The sequence below is a fragment of the Podarcis pityusensis genome, assembly GCF_964106645.2.
Source record: "Podarcis pityusensis genome assembly, chromosome: 6".
NCBI lineage: Eukaryota > Metazoa > Chordata > Lepidosauria > Squamata > Lacertidae > Podarcis > Podarcis pityusensis.
This window is the reverse complement of record NC_138030.1, coordinates 17820678-17837948: the sequence shown is the minus strand read 5'-3', so window position 1 is coordinate 17837948 and position 17271 is coordinate 17820678. Positions and strand designations below refer to the sequence as shown.

At 45.2% G+C, this 17271-nt stretch overlaps 1 protein-coding gene across 6 annotated transcripts in view; it reads right to left on the bottom strand.

The window, feature by feature from the left end:
* Positions 1-17271, bottom strand: part of NFATC2 (nuclear factor of activated T cells 2) — a gene marked incomplete at its 3' end in the record, with an annotated part of 133689 nt that overhangs the window by 107863 nt on the left and 8555 nt on the right. For 2 of the 6 annotated variants that reach the window (XM_081011091.1, XM_081011089.1), the window contains exon 1: positions 7970-8450. The exons of 3 other annotated variants lie outside the window; for them this stretch is intronic. In XM_081011091.1, the coding sequence (XP_080867217.1) occupies positions 7970-8102 (133 nt within the window). In that variant the 5' untranslated portion in view covers positions 8103-8450. Of the gene's footprint in view, positions 1-7969; positions 8451-17271 lie in introns of those variants that run through there. One more of the 6 variants, XM_081011090.1, reaches the window with a different exon arrangement.

Genomic DNA, 17271 nt, shown 5'->3' with positions numbered 1-17271 from the left:
TTATGAATTGATTTCAGTAGCTTTGTCACATCAAGGTCAAAACACTAGGCTGGATTGCCAAACTTAATATATATCATTATTACATTTCTGCGGACCCTACCAACTTCTCTATCCTTCTTTCCCCACTCTGCTTTCCCCACCCCAGGCATCCTGGGAAGTGTAATCATAAGCACCAGACTACAGAAACTCTAACAGGAATATTTTAAGACTAATAAGGAAAGAAGCTGCAGGTATCATCATCCATTTCAAGTACCGTATTTTTCGCTCTATAAGACGCACCAGATCACAAGACGCACCTAGTTTTTGGAGGAGGAAAACAAGAAAAAAAATATTCTGAATCTCAGAAGCCAGAACAGCAAGAGGGATCACTGCACAGTGAAAGCAGTGATCCCTCTTGCTGTTCTAGCTTCTAGGATAGCTGCGCAGCCTGCATTCGCTCCATAAGACGCACACACATTTGCCCTTACTTTTTAGGAGGGAAAAAGTGAGTCTTACAGAGCAAAAAATACAGTATTCAACATCCCTCATTTACAGTTTCAAGGTAATCCTTACAACAGCACTGCAAGGCAGACCAGCATTATTCCACATGTTGCATATGGAGGTGAGGGGGTCAGGCTTGGAGACCTGCCTAATTGAGTTTGTGGCAGCTGTGAGGTTTGGTGTGCAGACTTCCAGCTCAATGCTTTTTGCTATCATGCTATTCCATCTCTTATCATGTTGCCACAGTTGGCTGCATGAGATGGCCAGCACTAATAAAACGTCGTGGACAGTTGGTTGCATGAGATGGCTAGAACTGATCAGCTGTTGTGGAGAATAGTTTCTTATGAGAGGAACAAAAATTATCAGTGGAGATAAACGTATCAAAGGAAACCTTATCACTTGGGCCACACGATGGCTGGGCCCTACCACTTCAGGCGGCAAGTGAGGGCTTGCGTTGCTGGCTGTTCCTTTATACAAAATACCCTGCACAGAACTAGATGTTGAGAAGATGCATTAGTTTTCTCCCTGACACGCTGGTTACCTTATGTGGAATTATTTATTTATTGCTATAGAGGACCATTCAGTTATGACAGCCTTCACCTGAAATGGTACAGTCCACTGCCAAGTGAGAACTAGGCTTGGAGAAACTACAGCCCCATCTTAAAATATCCCCTGTTCTTACGACTCACTGGCCTAAGCATTCTGGACCAGAGGTGTGAACTTTCCTCAAAGTAAAGGTCATAGGAACATAAGGATTGTCCTACTGGACTATGTCATAGGTTCATCTAGTCCACCCTTCTCCAATATGGCACCTCTGAACATTGTTGGACAACCATTCCCATCAGCCCTAGAGAGCACAGCCAACAGAAAAGGATGATGGGAGCTGTAATACAAAACATCTGGAAGATATCAGGTTGGGGAAGGCTGATCTTCCCAACAGTAGTCCGCCAGATGCCTTTGCGTGCTCACAAACAGGATGCGATTTATAGCCTGCTGCTTGTTCCCAGCATGTAGTAGTCCTGAATGATCCTGAACATACAAAGAAATCCTCCCATAGAAAGCGCAGGTAGGAGATAAGTGCTCCCTTAACTACTTTATGGCACTGCAGCTTGGGTGTGTGTCTTGGGATATCCTATGCCTGTCATAATCACATGAGAATATCTGTACAGGAGCTTGTAAAAGATTAAGGGACCCCTGACCATTAGGTCCAGTCATGACTGACTCTGGGGTTGCGGTGCTCATCTTGCTTTACTGGGCGAGGGAGCCGGCGTACAGCTTCCGGGTCATGTGGCCAGCATGACTAAGCCGCTTCTGGCGAACCAGAGCAGCACATGGAAACGCCGTTTACCTTCCCACCGGTACCTATTTATCTACTTGCACTTTGACGTGCTTTCAAACTGCTAGGTTGGCAGGAGCAGGGACCGAGCAATGGGAGCTCACCCCATTGCGGGGATTCAAACCGCCGACCTTCTGATCGGCAAGTCCTAGGCTCTGTGGTTTAACCCACAGCGCCACCTGCATCCCATGCAGTATTCACTAAAGCATACGTGCAAATGGGATTCCCCACCAATTCCTTCCAATGCAGATTCCTGTGCCCTCCCAAAAGACTTTTGAAAGGATTGGAGGGCTCTAAGGAAAGACCTGGAATGTGGAGTGCAGTAGTGGGGGAGGGATAAGGCTACAATCTGCCTCTGCCCAATTCTACCCACCCACCCCCAACTCCTTATCACAGTCATAGAATCATAGAATCATAGAGTTGGAAGAGACCACAAGGGCCATTCAATCCCCTGCCAAGCAGGAAACACCATCAGAGCACTCCTGACATATGGTTGTCAAGCCTCTGCTTAAAGACCTCCAAAGGAGGAGACTCCACCACACTCCTTGGCAGCAAATTCCACTGTCGAACAGCTCTTACTGTCAGGCAGTTCTTCCTAATGTTTAGGTGGAATCTTCTTTCTTGTAGTTTGGATCCATTGCTCCGTGTCCGCTTCTCTGGAGCAGCAGAAAACAACCTTTCTCCCTCCTCTATGTGACATCCTTTTATATATTTGAACATGGCTATCATATCACCCCTTAACCTCCTCTTCTCCAGGCTAAACATGCCCAGCTCCCTTAGCCGTTCCTCATAAGGCATTGTTTCCAGGCCTTTGACCATTTTGGTTGTCCAGTCCTTTTTGGGAGTCTCCCAACCCTCAGGACAGTCTTCTGAGGGGGCTACAAAGGGATGAAATGGGAAGGGTGAGGGACAAGGAATTTCTCTCACACAACCAACTTTGCACTCTAACCCAGTGTTTCCCAAACTTGGGACTCCAGCCGTTTTTGGACAACTCCCATAATCCCTAGTGAGCAAGGCCAGTGGTCATGGATGATGGGAATTGTACTCTGAAAACAGCTGGAGACCCAAGTTTGGGAAACACTGGTCCAACCAAATGGGATGCAATTTAATACGTTTATTCCCTGGCCTCAAGACAAGGTGGGAGTTGCAGGCTAAATTGTCTTTTCTTAGGACTTTCCCCATCCCTGCATATATCACTGGATGTCTCAAGTTCCTGGCCAGCTGCTGAATGTGAGAACTGACTCTACCGAGAAGCAGTGAATTCAAGGTGACTTCAGACAACATGACCGTTCTGTTTGTAGTGTCTGATATGCAGAGACCCATTCACACATGCAAGTCATTTGCTGCTGTTGCAGGCTTCAACAGACAAACACACACATGTGAACCAACCTTAAGTTGCATTCAAAGAGGCTTAAATGATTCCACTCCATCCAAGTTGGAAAATATCATTTGGATGCAGTATGAGAACTTTCAGAGGAAGAAGAAAAGGCCTGAGCTCATGACCCTCTGCTATGGTTACGTTTCTGGCGAACATCCCAAAACTGCAAGTAAGCAGCTTCAGTTCAGATGCAACTAACATCAGTTAGGAAACAGTCAACTTCCAGAACTGCCAGGCACACTTAGACATGTGGACTGAAGCTTCTTCTTCTTCTTTTAATTTCCATCTCTTTGTAAACATGCTTTAATCTTAGTACATTAAAGATCACTGATGTACAAAGGATTACTTACAGACTCATAATGGTGTCTTTTGAAAGACAAGAAATGTCCTCCAGATTATATGTTTCATTGTGATCTCCCTTACACTAATTATTTCCATCTTGAAAATATACAAAATTAATAATAATCACGGTATCCAGGCATTCAGTACAAGTAAAACTGTCTCTGGAGGGCTCTTCCTACTCTCTACAACGGCATATTCTTCTCAACATCAGGTGTGGGCAAGAAGTTGCACACAATCATTGCAATATTAGAATGGTGTGTAACTGTTAATTCCTTCCTCCAAGAAACTTGGGGGGTGACACATATGGTCCCCACTCCATTTTATCCTCAGAACAACCCCGTAATGCAGGTTAAGCTGGTCACTCATAGAGCTTATTGTGACTAAAGCAGGGATTTGAACCCAAGCCCCAATACCACAGGTGTGGGTGTGATTGAAGTGCTGTATGTTGGATGTTTGCAAGGACACTGCAGTGCAAAGGTGTGGATCACCATGAACAAATGCATTGTGTGCATCTGGGAGAAATGACCGATTTGTGCTTTAAAACTCCTGCGTGTTCAAATAACAGACCTACCCATCAACTACTCTTTGCTTTGCACTTATTCTAAGGGCTTAGTGTGCTTGACTCAGTAATTCCAACCCTAAGCATGTTTTCTCAGAAGTAAGTCCCATTGAGGTCAGTAGGGTTTACTCCTAAGTAAATGCTCCTAAGATTAAAGCCTGACTTAGTCCTGGAGGGCAATGGATTTGTGGTTGAGGTGAGATTTGAACAGGGGACTTTTCAGCTCATAGCTCAGTCTCTTACCTATTTGATTGATTGATTGATTGATTGATTGATTGATTAGTACATCACCCTTCACCTGAAGATTACAGGGTGGTTCATAACATATACAAAATGAGAACCCATAGTAAATAAAAAACAAACCACCATACCTGGTACATTACGCAAGCACTGTGCTATTAAAGATGCACACACACACACACACATTTACAGTTCAACTAAAATTCACTACAACACATTAAAAATATCTCAGTTGTACTGTATAAAGCTAGCAAGGTAGAATGGATTTGCAACAGAATCCTGCGCAGATTTACCCAGTACGAAGTTTCAGGCTCCCTAATAAGTGCGTTTCAGACTTTAACCTTGGTTTTGCTTTTGCTTTTAAAAAAGTCACAGTTGTGTTTTGTTTTGTTTTTGTTTTTACTTTTTCTTACAACAAACATAAAAGGAATTTACACACACAAGCTTCACAGGCTTCTGAGAAAAAAAAAATTAAATGTGCTAATTTCTCTTGGCCCATCACAAATGTAAATTAGCAGCTACAGTTGCTTTTATTGCACTGGAAAAGATATTCTCAGTCACGGTTTTGGCACTGTAAGAGTACATGATTTTAGAGTATTCTTAGCCATGTTCATTGCCTTCACTCATTCAAAAGGCACCCTTCACTACACTCACTAAAGAAGCGTGTTCAAAAGCCACAATGCACCTTTAACAGTCTTAGATTGAAATCCCAATACTACTTATTGTATTTTAAATTACTGTAAAGCACATTCAGCTGTGCTACCTCCTGTTTCCATACAAAAGAAAACAGTAAAAGTTCACTTATCCTATCGATGTCACTACGTACTCAAAAGATACAGTCAAAGCTATGTTGAACTGCACTTGTTACAGTGATAAATCCAGATCTCCCACTGGCTGTGTCATAGAATCATAGAATTGTAGGAAGAGACCCTGATCCAACACCCTGAAATGCAAGAATCCTTTGCCCAATGTGGGGCTCAAACCCACAACTCTGAGATTAGGAGTCTCATGCTCTACTGACTGAGCCACAAGCTGGGATCCAATGAAGATCGGCATAGGATGTCCTCAACTTCTGCTACAAGCATACATTCAAGCTATACATTCAAGCAGGCCATTGAACGTTGTAATATCATGTTCCATTCTAAGGTAAGTGGAGAAATAATAATGAAATCACAGAAAGCCACACCAAATATCAGATCCAGACATTGGCTTGGAGGAAGTTCAAGTTTTAATTTAATTGTTTATGGAAAGGATAATGGGGCTACAGTAAAGAATATCTCCTTACATGTTCTTGCTTGTCTGAGTTTGGTGGTCTGTATTTGAATCACAAATGAGGTGCTATATTTCAGGCTCAAGGTCTTAGGGCCCAAGTCATAAAAGTCCTCCTTTATGAACACACACACCTCTTTTGGGGAAGGGTGATAGCTCAGTATTTCTGCCTTGTAAGCAGATGTCCCAAGTTCAATCCCCAGCATCTCAATAGGGTTGGGAGAGACTCCTGCCTGAAATCCTGGAGGGCCGCTGCCAGTCAGCGTAGACCATACAGAGCTAGGTGGACCAAAGGTCTGACATGGTACAAGGCAGCTTCCAATGTTCCTAGATGGGCACTCTTCCCCATCCCCATTGTTTGGAAGGCAAGATTGGTTAGGGTACCAGTTGGTAGGACTGGGTCACAAATGCACCTGTGGCAAGTTGGATCAGCAGCACTAAGAAGCATAGACTCCACTGTAAGGTGGAGCTGCACTGTTTCAGGGAAAAAATGTCATTAAGGCTGCAATCCTATACCCATTTTCCTGGAAGTACGCCACACTGAACTCCATGGGACTTTTTTCAGATTTCAGTGTAATACCTATTCATGCAGTCTGATCCTTGAAAGAAAAGTGACTACTCAATGATAGGAAATAATGTTATCATTTCAGGTTGCTATAATACAGGTGAGACCCAACGCAGAATGAAAAAATGACCACTTGTGTAAAGGGGCTGCTCCTTTTCCTCCTCCCCCATGCACCCCCAAAAGATGCTCCAAAGGCTTGGTGGACCTTGTGGAGCAGATTTGGGGGGGGTGCATGAGGGCTGAAGAAAAGAAACTGGAAGTCCCATTGTGCAAGCAGATTTCCATTTTGCAAACAGGTGGAAATAACTGGATGTTGCCCATAGTGCAACATGTTGTCTTTTTCATGTGTTCGGATCAGACTATCAAGTTCCAGTTTTGTTAACAAAATATGGTGCAGAACATACACAGTCCTGGCTCAAGAAAGCTTAATAAAACTTCAGGATATCAGCATGAAGTGGTGACATGTGGAGTCACTGGTGACCACTATGTCGACCATGGGTTTACTGGTGACCACCCTGCATCAGCAGGCAAGTTCCATGCCAGATACTGGATTCTAACATTCTTTAAAAGTACCCACAGTACTATTTCACATATGACATTTTTTCAAACATAGATGTACCGTGAAGGAAGGAAACACATGGGCCATGCATGTTTAGCATGCTTTCACACTGGAGGCAGAATACAGCTCTCAGTGGATTCAAAAGTGTGTGGGCAATATTTACCTTGGATGACACAAAACGTGGGAAAGATGTGGGCATTTTCTGACATCCAATTGTTTGGAGAATGTGTATGCTTATTGTTGTTGTTCTATATTTATTTATTTATTTATACCCTGCTTTATTCCCTGATGGGACTCAAGGCAGCTTAGAGATAAAAAATAAGAACCGCCAAAAACATAAATAAATAGCCCTAGCACAGATGTTATTTGAGTATCCATGGCATCTTCTTACACACATAACATGTTAAATTGGATGTGCTTTTGTACAAAGCAGTACAGCCCTGTCATTTAGCTACTCAATCCACACCATAAAGCAAGCTAAATTTTTTAAAAAAAACAACAGAAGCCATGGTCTAATAATAATGTATGCACTGTTGCCATTTCTACAGACTAATCAGCATTGCTCACTCTGGGTCTGTACTGTATATTGTAACAGTCCTAATAACTACATTACAACTGACAGGTGCCATTAAACTATGATATCCACAAGCTGAAAGACAATCACATTATATGTCAATACAGTTAAATACTTGGGCAGAGAACAGCCCTCTGATCTGCTGCAGTCCTGTGACAGTATATTTTATTGTTTATTTTCTTAGTTACTTAAAACTTCTGCCGCACGCACACACCCCTAGCGCGTTGCTCATCCTTATAAGAACCTGCGCAATTAGAACTTCGGATCATTCATCCCTTTGGAGAGATGAAGAAAAAATGTAGCCACAGAAGAAGGCTGGTGGCAGAAAGGTTAAACTTCCATTGCCACAAGTGATTCCCATCCAACTCCAGCCAACATCCTAACGCTTCCCTGTCGCCCTCTTTAGTGCTAACTGGAGAAAACAACTCTTTCCTGTGCGGCGCAGTACAGCTTTCCTCTCTCACAGATACAGACAGTTCCCTGACCAAGTGCCAAAAAAACATTGTTTTATTCCAGGCACCCGCCCATGATAGCAGGTAGCGCTATCCCTGCCCCTTTGAAGCCATGAATTCACCAAGGTAGCATCCATTGCAGCCGCAGCAAGGTCTTTTGAGGGGAGGAGGACTTAATGAAATGAAATAAAGAACAGAGGCGAGAAGCCACAAACCTGCTATCGGGTTCGTGTAGTCATAATCAAATAAAATGGAGAAGTCCAGCTCTTCCTGAGGGCTGATGTTGGGATTCGGAGCGGGGTCTCCGGGCTGGGAGTTCGGCTCGGAACTTTTTGGACCGGAAGCCATCAGGAGATCTGTCGGTGGCCTCTTTATTGTGGAAAGGGGGCCAAAGGAAAGCGGGAAAGGAAACTCTCGCTTTCCCCTCTACAATAAAATGAAATGAAAAACCCCAAGCGTCCCGCGCCTCCCTTCCCCAAATGCAAAGCCCTTCCTCTGTGGAGTCCGAGGTTCTCTTTACGCGTCTGGGATTTCCCACCCGCTCAGCCCGTTTGACTCTCTCAGGAGCGAGTTTCGAGCTTCCTGCCCCGGGTCTCGTGTGAGCGAAGATGCGCTCGCAAGGCGAACGGGGAAGCCACCTCCGGCCCGCCCCAGCTCGGCTCCTGGCCCCTGGCGCGCCGCGGCCGCTGCACACCGAGAGCGCAAAGGCGGCGAGATGCACAGTAGGGACTTCCTGCTCGCAGCGGCCACCTGCGCCCGGGAGGCGGGACCGGCCTCCAGCCGGCGAGGGGGCGGCTGCGGCGGCGGCGGGAGGAGCGCAGGCAGCCGCCGCCCCAGCCTCGAGCGCAGGTCGGCAGCTGTCCCCAACCTGGTGCCCTGAGGATGCTCGGCAGCGCAAGTTCCGCGGCCAGCCCCAGCCAGCCATCAGGCAAGGCCACGCTGGCTGGGGCGCGATGGCAGTTGTACAGTGGTACCTTGGGTTACATGCGCTTCAGGTTACAGACGCTTCAGGTTACAGACTCCGCTAACCCAGAAATAGTGCTTCAGGTTAAGAACTTTGCTTCAGGATGAGAACAGAAATCGTGCTCCGGCGGCGCGGCGGCAGCAGGAGGCCCCATTAGCTAAAGTGGTGCTTCAGGTTAAGAACAGTTTCAGGTTAAGAACGGACCTCCGGAACGAATTAAGTACTTAACCCGAGGTACCACTGTAGTCCGAAACATCTTCAGGGCAGCAGGTTGGAGAAGGATGGTCTGAGAAATGGGGGTGGAGGGTAGAGAACTGAATCAGAGGAAAAGAGGTTGCATTAATCGTTTTTGTTATTTTTTATTTGTACCCCACCCATATGACTTGGTTGCCCCAGCCACTCTGGGTGGCTTTCAACTTATATAGCAAAACATGAAACGTTAAAAACTTCCCTATACGTTCAGATGTCTTCTGAAGGTTGTATGTCACTTATCTCCTTGACATCTGATGGGAGGGCATTCCAAAGGGTTGACGCCACCACCAAAAAGGCCCTCCTCTGCCTGGTTCCCTGTAACCTCACTTCTCGCAGGGAGGGAACCGCCAGAAGACCGTTGAAGCTGGACCTCAGGGTCCAGGCTGAACAACGGGGGTGGAGATGCTCCTTCAGGTATACAGAGCCGTTTGGGGCTTTAAAGGTCAGCACCAACACTTTGAATTGTGCTCTGAAACATACTTTAAAGACATGGGGAGCATGCAGTTGTTGGTGGTGTGCAATATTAAGACTAGTATAGCCTTAGACACAGAAGGCAGGGCTCAGGCACTTTTGCAGGGCCAAGACTGGGCGAAATCCCACCTTCTACACAACTATTAAAGCTGCAGGAGCCCTGTCTTTTCCTTTTTGTTTGGCCACCCATGTCTGTCGAATTGCCACCCACCTTCCCCTTTGGAGATGCAGAAATCCATCAGGTGAAGTTTTTCCTTGTGTGGAGGTACGCTGACAGAGGTTGGTTCCTGTCATGCAACTGCTAAATGGCACAAGAGCCGTGTTTAGCATGTGGCTGTATTTTTTCCTTAATTTCTTTGTATGTGCTGGTAGTGGGGACAACTGGTAAACATGGGAAAGTTGGCCTTAGTGTGACAGTGTGTTGTGTCAACACAAACAAATCATAACCTCAAATTGTCAAAAAATCAAATATCAACCATTATGGAACAGCCTTCAAACTCCACCCCATGTCTTTACACAAACATGGGAGATGAGAGCATGCATATTCATGCGTTTATTTATTTAAACTCTTTATAAGCTGCCTTTATGAGTGAATCAGGCTCAGTGTGGCTTACACATGCCTATCTCTATGTGAAATTAGGTACAGAAGTACTAGAAAGGCAGAACGAGTGATTCCAGATGTGCTCCCAGAATCCCTTGCAACATTACAAAGGATGCTGGGAAGACATGGTGAGCTGCTGTGCGTGATCTAAGGCTTGGCATCTGGGCCCAATTCAAAGTGCTGGTTTTGACCTGTAAAGACTTGTGCAGCTGAGGACCCCAATACCTCAAATACCTTAGGTTTTAACAGCAAAAACTGGTGTGGTTTGGTTGGTTTCCTCCCTGATTTTACACTTGTTTATAACTTTTTTTTCTAGGTCACTTTGAGTTCTTTTTCCTGGGAAAAAGGGGACTAATAACAATAATAACAACAACAATAAAATTATCCTCAGGAAAGAATTCCTCAGAGTCCCTTCCAATTCTACAATTCTATGATCGTAGACAAATGGCATGCCATTTCAGTTGTTTCACGTGTACTCTCACCAAATCCTAGAGTGGCTTGTACAGTCCAGTTGACCAGAGGAGAGGACCAGAGGGCACCAGAGAACTAAGAGAGGACTTGATATTGGTATAAAAGAGACTGGAGAAAGCTGCTACATTTTCTTAAAAGCCTTAGGGCCCCTGACCACTAGGTCCAGTCGTGACCGACTCTGGGGTTGCAGGGCTCATCTCGCTTTATTGGCCGAGGGAGCTGGCGTACAGCTTCCGGGTCATGTGGCCAGCATGACTAAGCCGCTTCTGGCGAACCAGAGCAGCGCGCACGGAAACGGTGTTTACCTTCCTGCCGGAGCGGTACCTATTTATCTACTTGCACTTTGATGTGCTTTTGAACTGCTAGGTTGGAAGGAGCAGGGACCGAGCAACGGGAGCTCACCCCGTCGTGGGGATTCGGACCCCTGACCTTCTGATCGGCAAGTCCTAGGCTCTGTGATTTAACCCACAGCGCCACCCGCGTCCCTCTTAAAAGCCTTTGAATTGATTTGAGGGAAATGGTTCCTTCCAGAATTTTATTTGACTATCGCATCAAACACTGAACCAGAAAACGTGGGCAAGGGCGGGGGCAGGAACCAGCCTAGGCCACAATTTGCCACAGCATGAGCTCTCTTGAAGGACAGTATGACAAGGCTGCCCATCTTACAGTGACAATTCACACACTTAAATATCTTAAGTGTTTTTAAATCTCAGGGCTTTCAGTCAGCAATAATCTAGCCCTTTATAATTTGTATGACATTTGTGGATGGCCTCCCATAATCAGCATCGTAAAAATGAAATGGAACAAAGCACAGCAACAGAACGAGCCAACGTTTATAGTGCTTTCACACTTACTGTACTTCCATACACAATCATGTTTTGACTGCAGCTATAAAACTTTAGCGGTAGGACTTCTGAGCTTACTTGTGGTTTTTTTAAAAAAGACACATTCATTTTCACAGCAGTCTTAAAACGCATGCATGTATGGATGGTTAGATGCATGTCTATGGTTCCACCAAGACAAGTGCATGGAGGAACCCTAGATGTCTTAGAGCCAAGCATGTACCACAGCAGCAAAACAGGCATGCCTGTCTAACACTATAATCCTCAGCCAGCCCTTGTTCCTTTTCCTCCTGTTTGTTACTGCTCTCTATTGCTGCCCTCTGACCCACTGCCAATATTCAGATTGTAAGGTCCTTGGGTTCAAGGGCCTGTCCTTATTTTTGCTCTGTAAAGGGTGATGTGAATTGAGGAAGAAGATGCTGACAGCAAACAGACCAGACTTGTCATGTTTGCTGGCTTTTTCGCAAGAGGCACTTAAACTAGCTCTTAAAATTCCCGTATCTTTATAATGATGAATCATACTGATTTTCATGCATATAAATTTTTTTGAATGTGCTTGTCTACTTAGCAAAACCACACCCAACACTTCCTAGGATGTAGCCCCAAGCTAGAATATGATCTCAGGTGCTAAGATTCCCTACAGAAATGATAATTGAAGATAGGTAATATAGGTACACCTTTATGATGGAGAAAGATGGGCCCGCTGATATGATCAGGTTAAATATTCAAATATTTTAAAAGGCAGTTCCTTCATTTCATGCAGAATTAACCATGCACACAACTTTAAACACCCACAATGCTATTTTTAGCACTACGTCATGCACGAGTATCAAAGAATCCCTTAGGAGATGAGACAATACTGAAGTACAAGGATAACATTTTGATTACTAAGCAATAATTGCCTTTCATGTTCATCAAGACACTTTTTGATGTTTGCAAAGCCAGTGGGTCAAAATTAGTGCTGGTTTTCTTCCACTATTACACACTAAGGATAGAGGATTGGTTATGAAGCATGTAAACATTTGCTTGAGACCCAGCATGGTGAAGAGGTCAGTGTAAGAGCATGACTGTGAACACACTAAACCGTTGAAGCTCATTCAAAGCACCTTCTTTCCTTCAAAGAATTCTGGGCACTGTAGTTTGTTAAGCAATGCTGGGAAATATAATTCTGTGAGAGGAGAACTACCTTGCCCAGAGTTCTTTGAGAGAAAGATTGTGCTCTGAATGTGCTTTAAAGGCATAGTGTCTACACAGCCCAGGAATGGGAAGATGCTGGTTCAAATCACTACCCAGTCATGAAGATGTGAGTGACCTTGAACCAGCGTCCATCACTCAGCCTAACGTGTCTCACAAGGTGGGTGAGAGTTATATAAACTGATATGAATTCCTTCAAAGAAGGCTGCGATATAACGAAGAAATAATAATAAATAATTGTTTATGTTCAGAATACTTATTTTCAATATAATACTTAGCGCTCCATCAATATTTCCATCACCAATGAAGAAAAAGACTCCAGTTTCTATTCACTGAATAGTTACACCCCAATAATAGCTCCTTAGGAGGTAAATTAATAAAAATTATGTTTGCACACTCATAATCATATATCTAATTATCACATTTTGAACTGATAATCATGTGATACAATAATTTTGAATATTTTGTTTGAATGTGCCCTCTAGTGGTGAGTTTTAGTTTTTTATCAAGTCTGGCAATTATTATTATTATTATTATTATTATTATTATTATTATTATTACCTCCCATCACACAAGAGAAACAAACTTAATACTCAATGCACAAAATGGCTGAGTTGATTTCATCATACTAAAATGCAATCCATTAATTGAGGCTGACTGCCATACGAAGGATTACAATTAAGTTGACGTCTATTGGCTAGTGACTCCGTGACACTTCCTTTGTGGTTTGGCTCACTTGCTTGAGTCACTCAGAATTACCTGCTCTCTGCATGGTGGTCTGGGTTAACTTTATATGAGGCATGCTGTGTGGAAAATAGTACCCTGGAGCAGTGCGGGTTGAACTTAATGGCCCTCTGACCCCATCCAACCGCACAGTTCTCATTAATCAGATTTTAGGAGCTGGTTTTTCAGTGCCAGTTCCAGGTTTTAAGGGCCATTGGACAAGTGGTGCTGAGTGCCCCCCTCCCTGAGTGGCCGACATCCACCATTTTCCAGAGGGAGGAGACCAGGCATGCAAAGCTTCCTGAGCCATCTGTTGCTCTCCTCACTGCTTGGCCACTTAGAGATGGCAGGTGAACCTGCAGCAACAAGGAAGAGGAGAAACTGCAAAAGTTGGCTCCAGACATTAGCAGCAAGCCTATTGTGGGGACGCAGGTGGTGCTGTGGGTTAAACCACAGAGCCTAGGACTTGCCAATCAGAAGATCAGCGGTTCGAATCCCCGTGACGGGGTGAGCTCCCGTTGCTTGGTCCCAGCTCCTGCCCACCTAGCAGTTTGAAAGCACGTCAAAGTGCAAGTAGATAAATAGGTACTGCTCCAGCAGGAAGGTAAACGGCGTTTCCGTGTGCTGCTCTGGTTCGCCAGAAGTGGCTTAGTCATGCTGGCCACATGACCCGGAAGCTGTACGCCGGCTCCCTTGGCCAATAAAGCGAGATGAGTGCCGCAACCCCAGAGTCGGCCACAACTGGACCTAATGGTCAGGGGTCCCTTTACCTTATTGTGGCTTGGGTGAGCCTTGGCAGGGGCCTGGTAATGCCAACCTCTGATATTACCTTTCTTTATAGGTTGCAACATCCACCAGAGTGATTTCTGTCTGAAAATGGAAAGCAGGTAAGATAACATTGGCCTGACAGAGATGGCCAAACAACCAGACGACAACTTCCCATGAGGCACGACATCACTGTGGCACCATTTTCAGGCTGCAATCATGCCACTCTTATCCTGTATGAATTATGCCAGGGACTGCAGCCCTTGAGATGATGTTGGACTCAACCCAGCCAGCATGGTCAATAGCCAGGGACAGAGGGCCAAAGGATATCTGGCCCTGAATAAGGCCTTGGATGGTCTTGGATTTGGAAGAATATACCTTGCAGAGCAGGGGTGCCAACTTGAATAAAATATTGGGGGGGGGGGAGAGGCAGGTAAGCCCCACCCTGAAAAATCAATCACATAACACGGTGCACAAACATCATTTGAATGATAATGCACATCAACTGGGGGAAGCAGTCCCCTCAACTATTTTATTGTTGGCTCCTATGTTGCAGAGAGTTTCCGCTGATACAGAACCCTGGCATAACTAGGAGTTTGGAGAGAATATGCGTACAATCAGTTAATGGCACATCACGGTTTCCAGCCAAGAGGGAAGCCCATTATAATTATATACTGGTAAAAGCAAAACACACACATTGAAGAAACATAGACATATAGCAAAAGCATCTTATTTCAAGTCCATCTTTTTTTATAAAAAAAAAATCAATTTGGGGGTCGGTCTGAGTCACAGATATTTCTCCCAATCTAAGGCACAGTGTGGTTTGGGTAAGAAAAGCCAATGGAAAAATTACTCATAATCTCCATGTTCCCATTAAAAATGCTGAAGGCAGCCTTGAAAACCAATGGAATGTACATATCATAATAAAAAGTATATATTAAGCCAAATAGTGGGAAAGACTTCCGAAGATATTATTATCCCAAGCCAGTTCTCCAAAGAGGCGAGTGACGAAATTGCTTTAGTTGAGCAAGAAAGTTTGCTCAACTCCGTTTGTCTCTCGAATGTGATTTTTTTGCTAAGACTTTGCCAACGAATTGCAGCTTGAGGCATCCAACATTAGGCGTTTTTAGGACAACAATTCTCCCTCTTGGATGTAAGCCCCACTGACATGAACTGTAATGCTTTATTGATGTGTATTTATTTATCATTCTCTTTAAGTGTAGGCCTCCTTTGGGTATCTTTGAAATAAAGAAAAAAGGCAGTGTTGTGACACGTTAAAGACTAGCAGAGCAATGCAAATCTCCTTGGTGCTGGCCTGGGGGTTAGATTTCTCCTTAATCTATTTATGGTGACTAGAGCCAGTTCACCTTGCCAACAAAGGTCCGTATAGTTAAAGCTATGGTTTTTCCAGTAGTGATGTATGGAAGTGAGAGCTGGACCATAAAGAAGGCTGATTGCCTAAGAATTGATGCTTTTGAATTATGGTGCTGGAGGAGACTCTTGAGAGTCCCATGGACTGCAAGAAGATCAAACCTATCCATTCTGAAGGAGATCAGCCCTGAGTGCTCACTGGAAGGACAGATCCTGAAGCTGAGGCTCCAATACCTTGGCCACCTCATGAGAAGAGAAGACTCCCTGGAAAAGACCCTGATGTTGGTTAAAGATGGAGGGTACAAGGAGAAGGGGATGACAGAGGATGGGATGGTTGGACAGCGTTCTCAAAGCTACCAGCATGAGTTTGACCAAACTGCGGGAGGCAGTGGAAGACAGGAGTGCCTGGTGTGCTCTGGTCCATGGGGTCATGAAGAGTCGGACACAATTAAACAACAACAACAGAACCAGTTCAACCACTAGGTGAACTAGGTGGTTACCTTGGGTGGCAAAAAATAATAATTGGGTGGCAAAATTTGAAAGGCAGCAACTGATGGTGATGGTGGTGCTAAAAGAGCAAGCAACTGTCAGTTTCATGTTGTCTTTGTTATCCAGAATGTGCCACCACACATTATTCTGTGGGGAAAACTCCCAAGCAGGTCTTGGCAGGAAGAATAGCAGCTCCAGCTTCAGAGATCTTGTCAGAGCCAAAGAGGCTGGTGCTGAGGAGGAGGATGTGTTCAGTGTTTGGGCGACATCCCAAAATGCTGTGGGGCTACAGCTTCCATCAGCCCCAAAGAGCAGAGGCAATGGGTGGGGATCCCTAGGGCTGATAGGAGTTGTGGTCCAAAATCTCTTGAGGGCAAGCCACTTGGAGAACTTGAGAAACTTCTCCGCTAACAGCAACAGACCTCCTGTTGTCAAGGCTCAGAATTGTGGTGGGTGGGAAGTAGATTTCCTGATAAATCTTGCACCCCTTTTTTGCTTTCCCTTCAGTGGAGAAAGTCTGGCACCATTGACTCTTATGAGAGACGCATGACAGACTTGCACTTGTCTATTCAGAAATAACTCCATTATTCCTATGGCAATGGTGCTTTCCAGATAAAGGATACTTAGGGCTGCAGCCTCCTAGAGGGGACAAATCCTGCCTTTTTACTGTTGATGTGAAACAGGGACAGCTCACTAGAGTGACTGCACTGCAAAGCCTCTGGAACTCAGCGAGACTTGCTTTTGGCTGCTTAGGTGACCGCAGCTGATGGTCTCAGCCTGGCCAGCCCAGCAGTTTCTTTGGGGAGGGGGTTGTGAGCCACCCCATAGAGAGGGAGACCATCGCTCATGCTGGCTTGCCTGAACCAGGACCATCTCCAGCTCCTCTTTTCACTTCACTTCATTGTGATGGGATGGGAGAGTTGTATGCACTGCTCCCTGAGCTGTTGCCAGTCTGCATCCACTCGAGTTTTTTGGGGGGGCAGGCAGCAGAGGTGGCTCTAAGGGCATGGAGCTTATGGAGCACTGGAGCAGATTCTGCCACAATTACTCCAATGGAAGGTGAGAGGCAGGGCAGCACTGGATTTTGGCATCGCACAGGGAGCCACTGAAAACTGAGACACCAAGGTCCGCCACTAGGGACAGACTCAGCATCAGTCTCTCAGTGCCCCGTGCATGTGGATAACCAGCCTTTCATTGACAACCAACAATACAAACACAGTACCCAAAGCAGTCACACAGGACCAAGTACCAGCACCTTACACTGACTCCACCCCCAATTCTGGCTGGCGCTGTGGTCTAAACCACTCAGCCTCTTGGGCTTGCCAATCAGAAGGTCAACGGTTCGAATCACCATGATGGGGTGAGCTCCCGTTG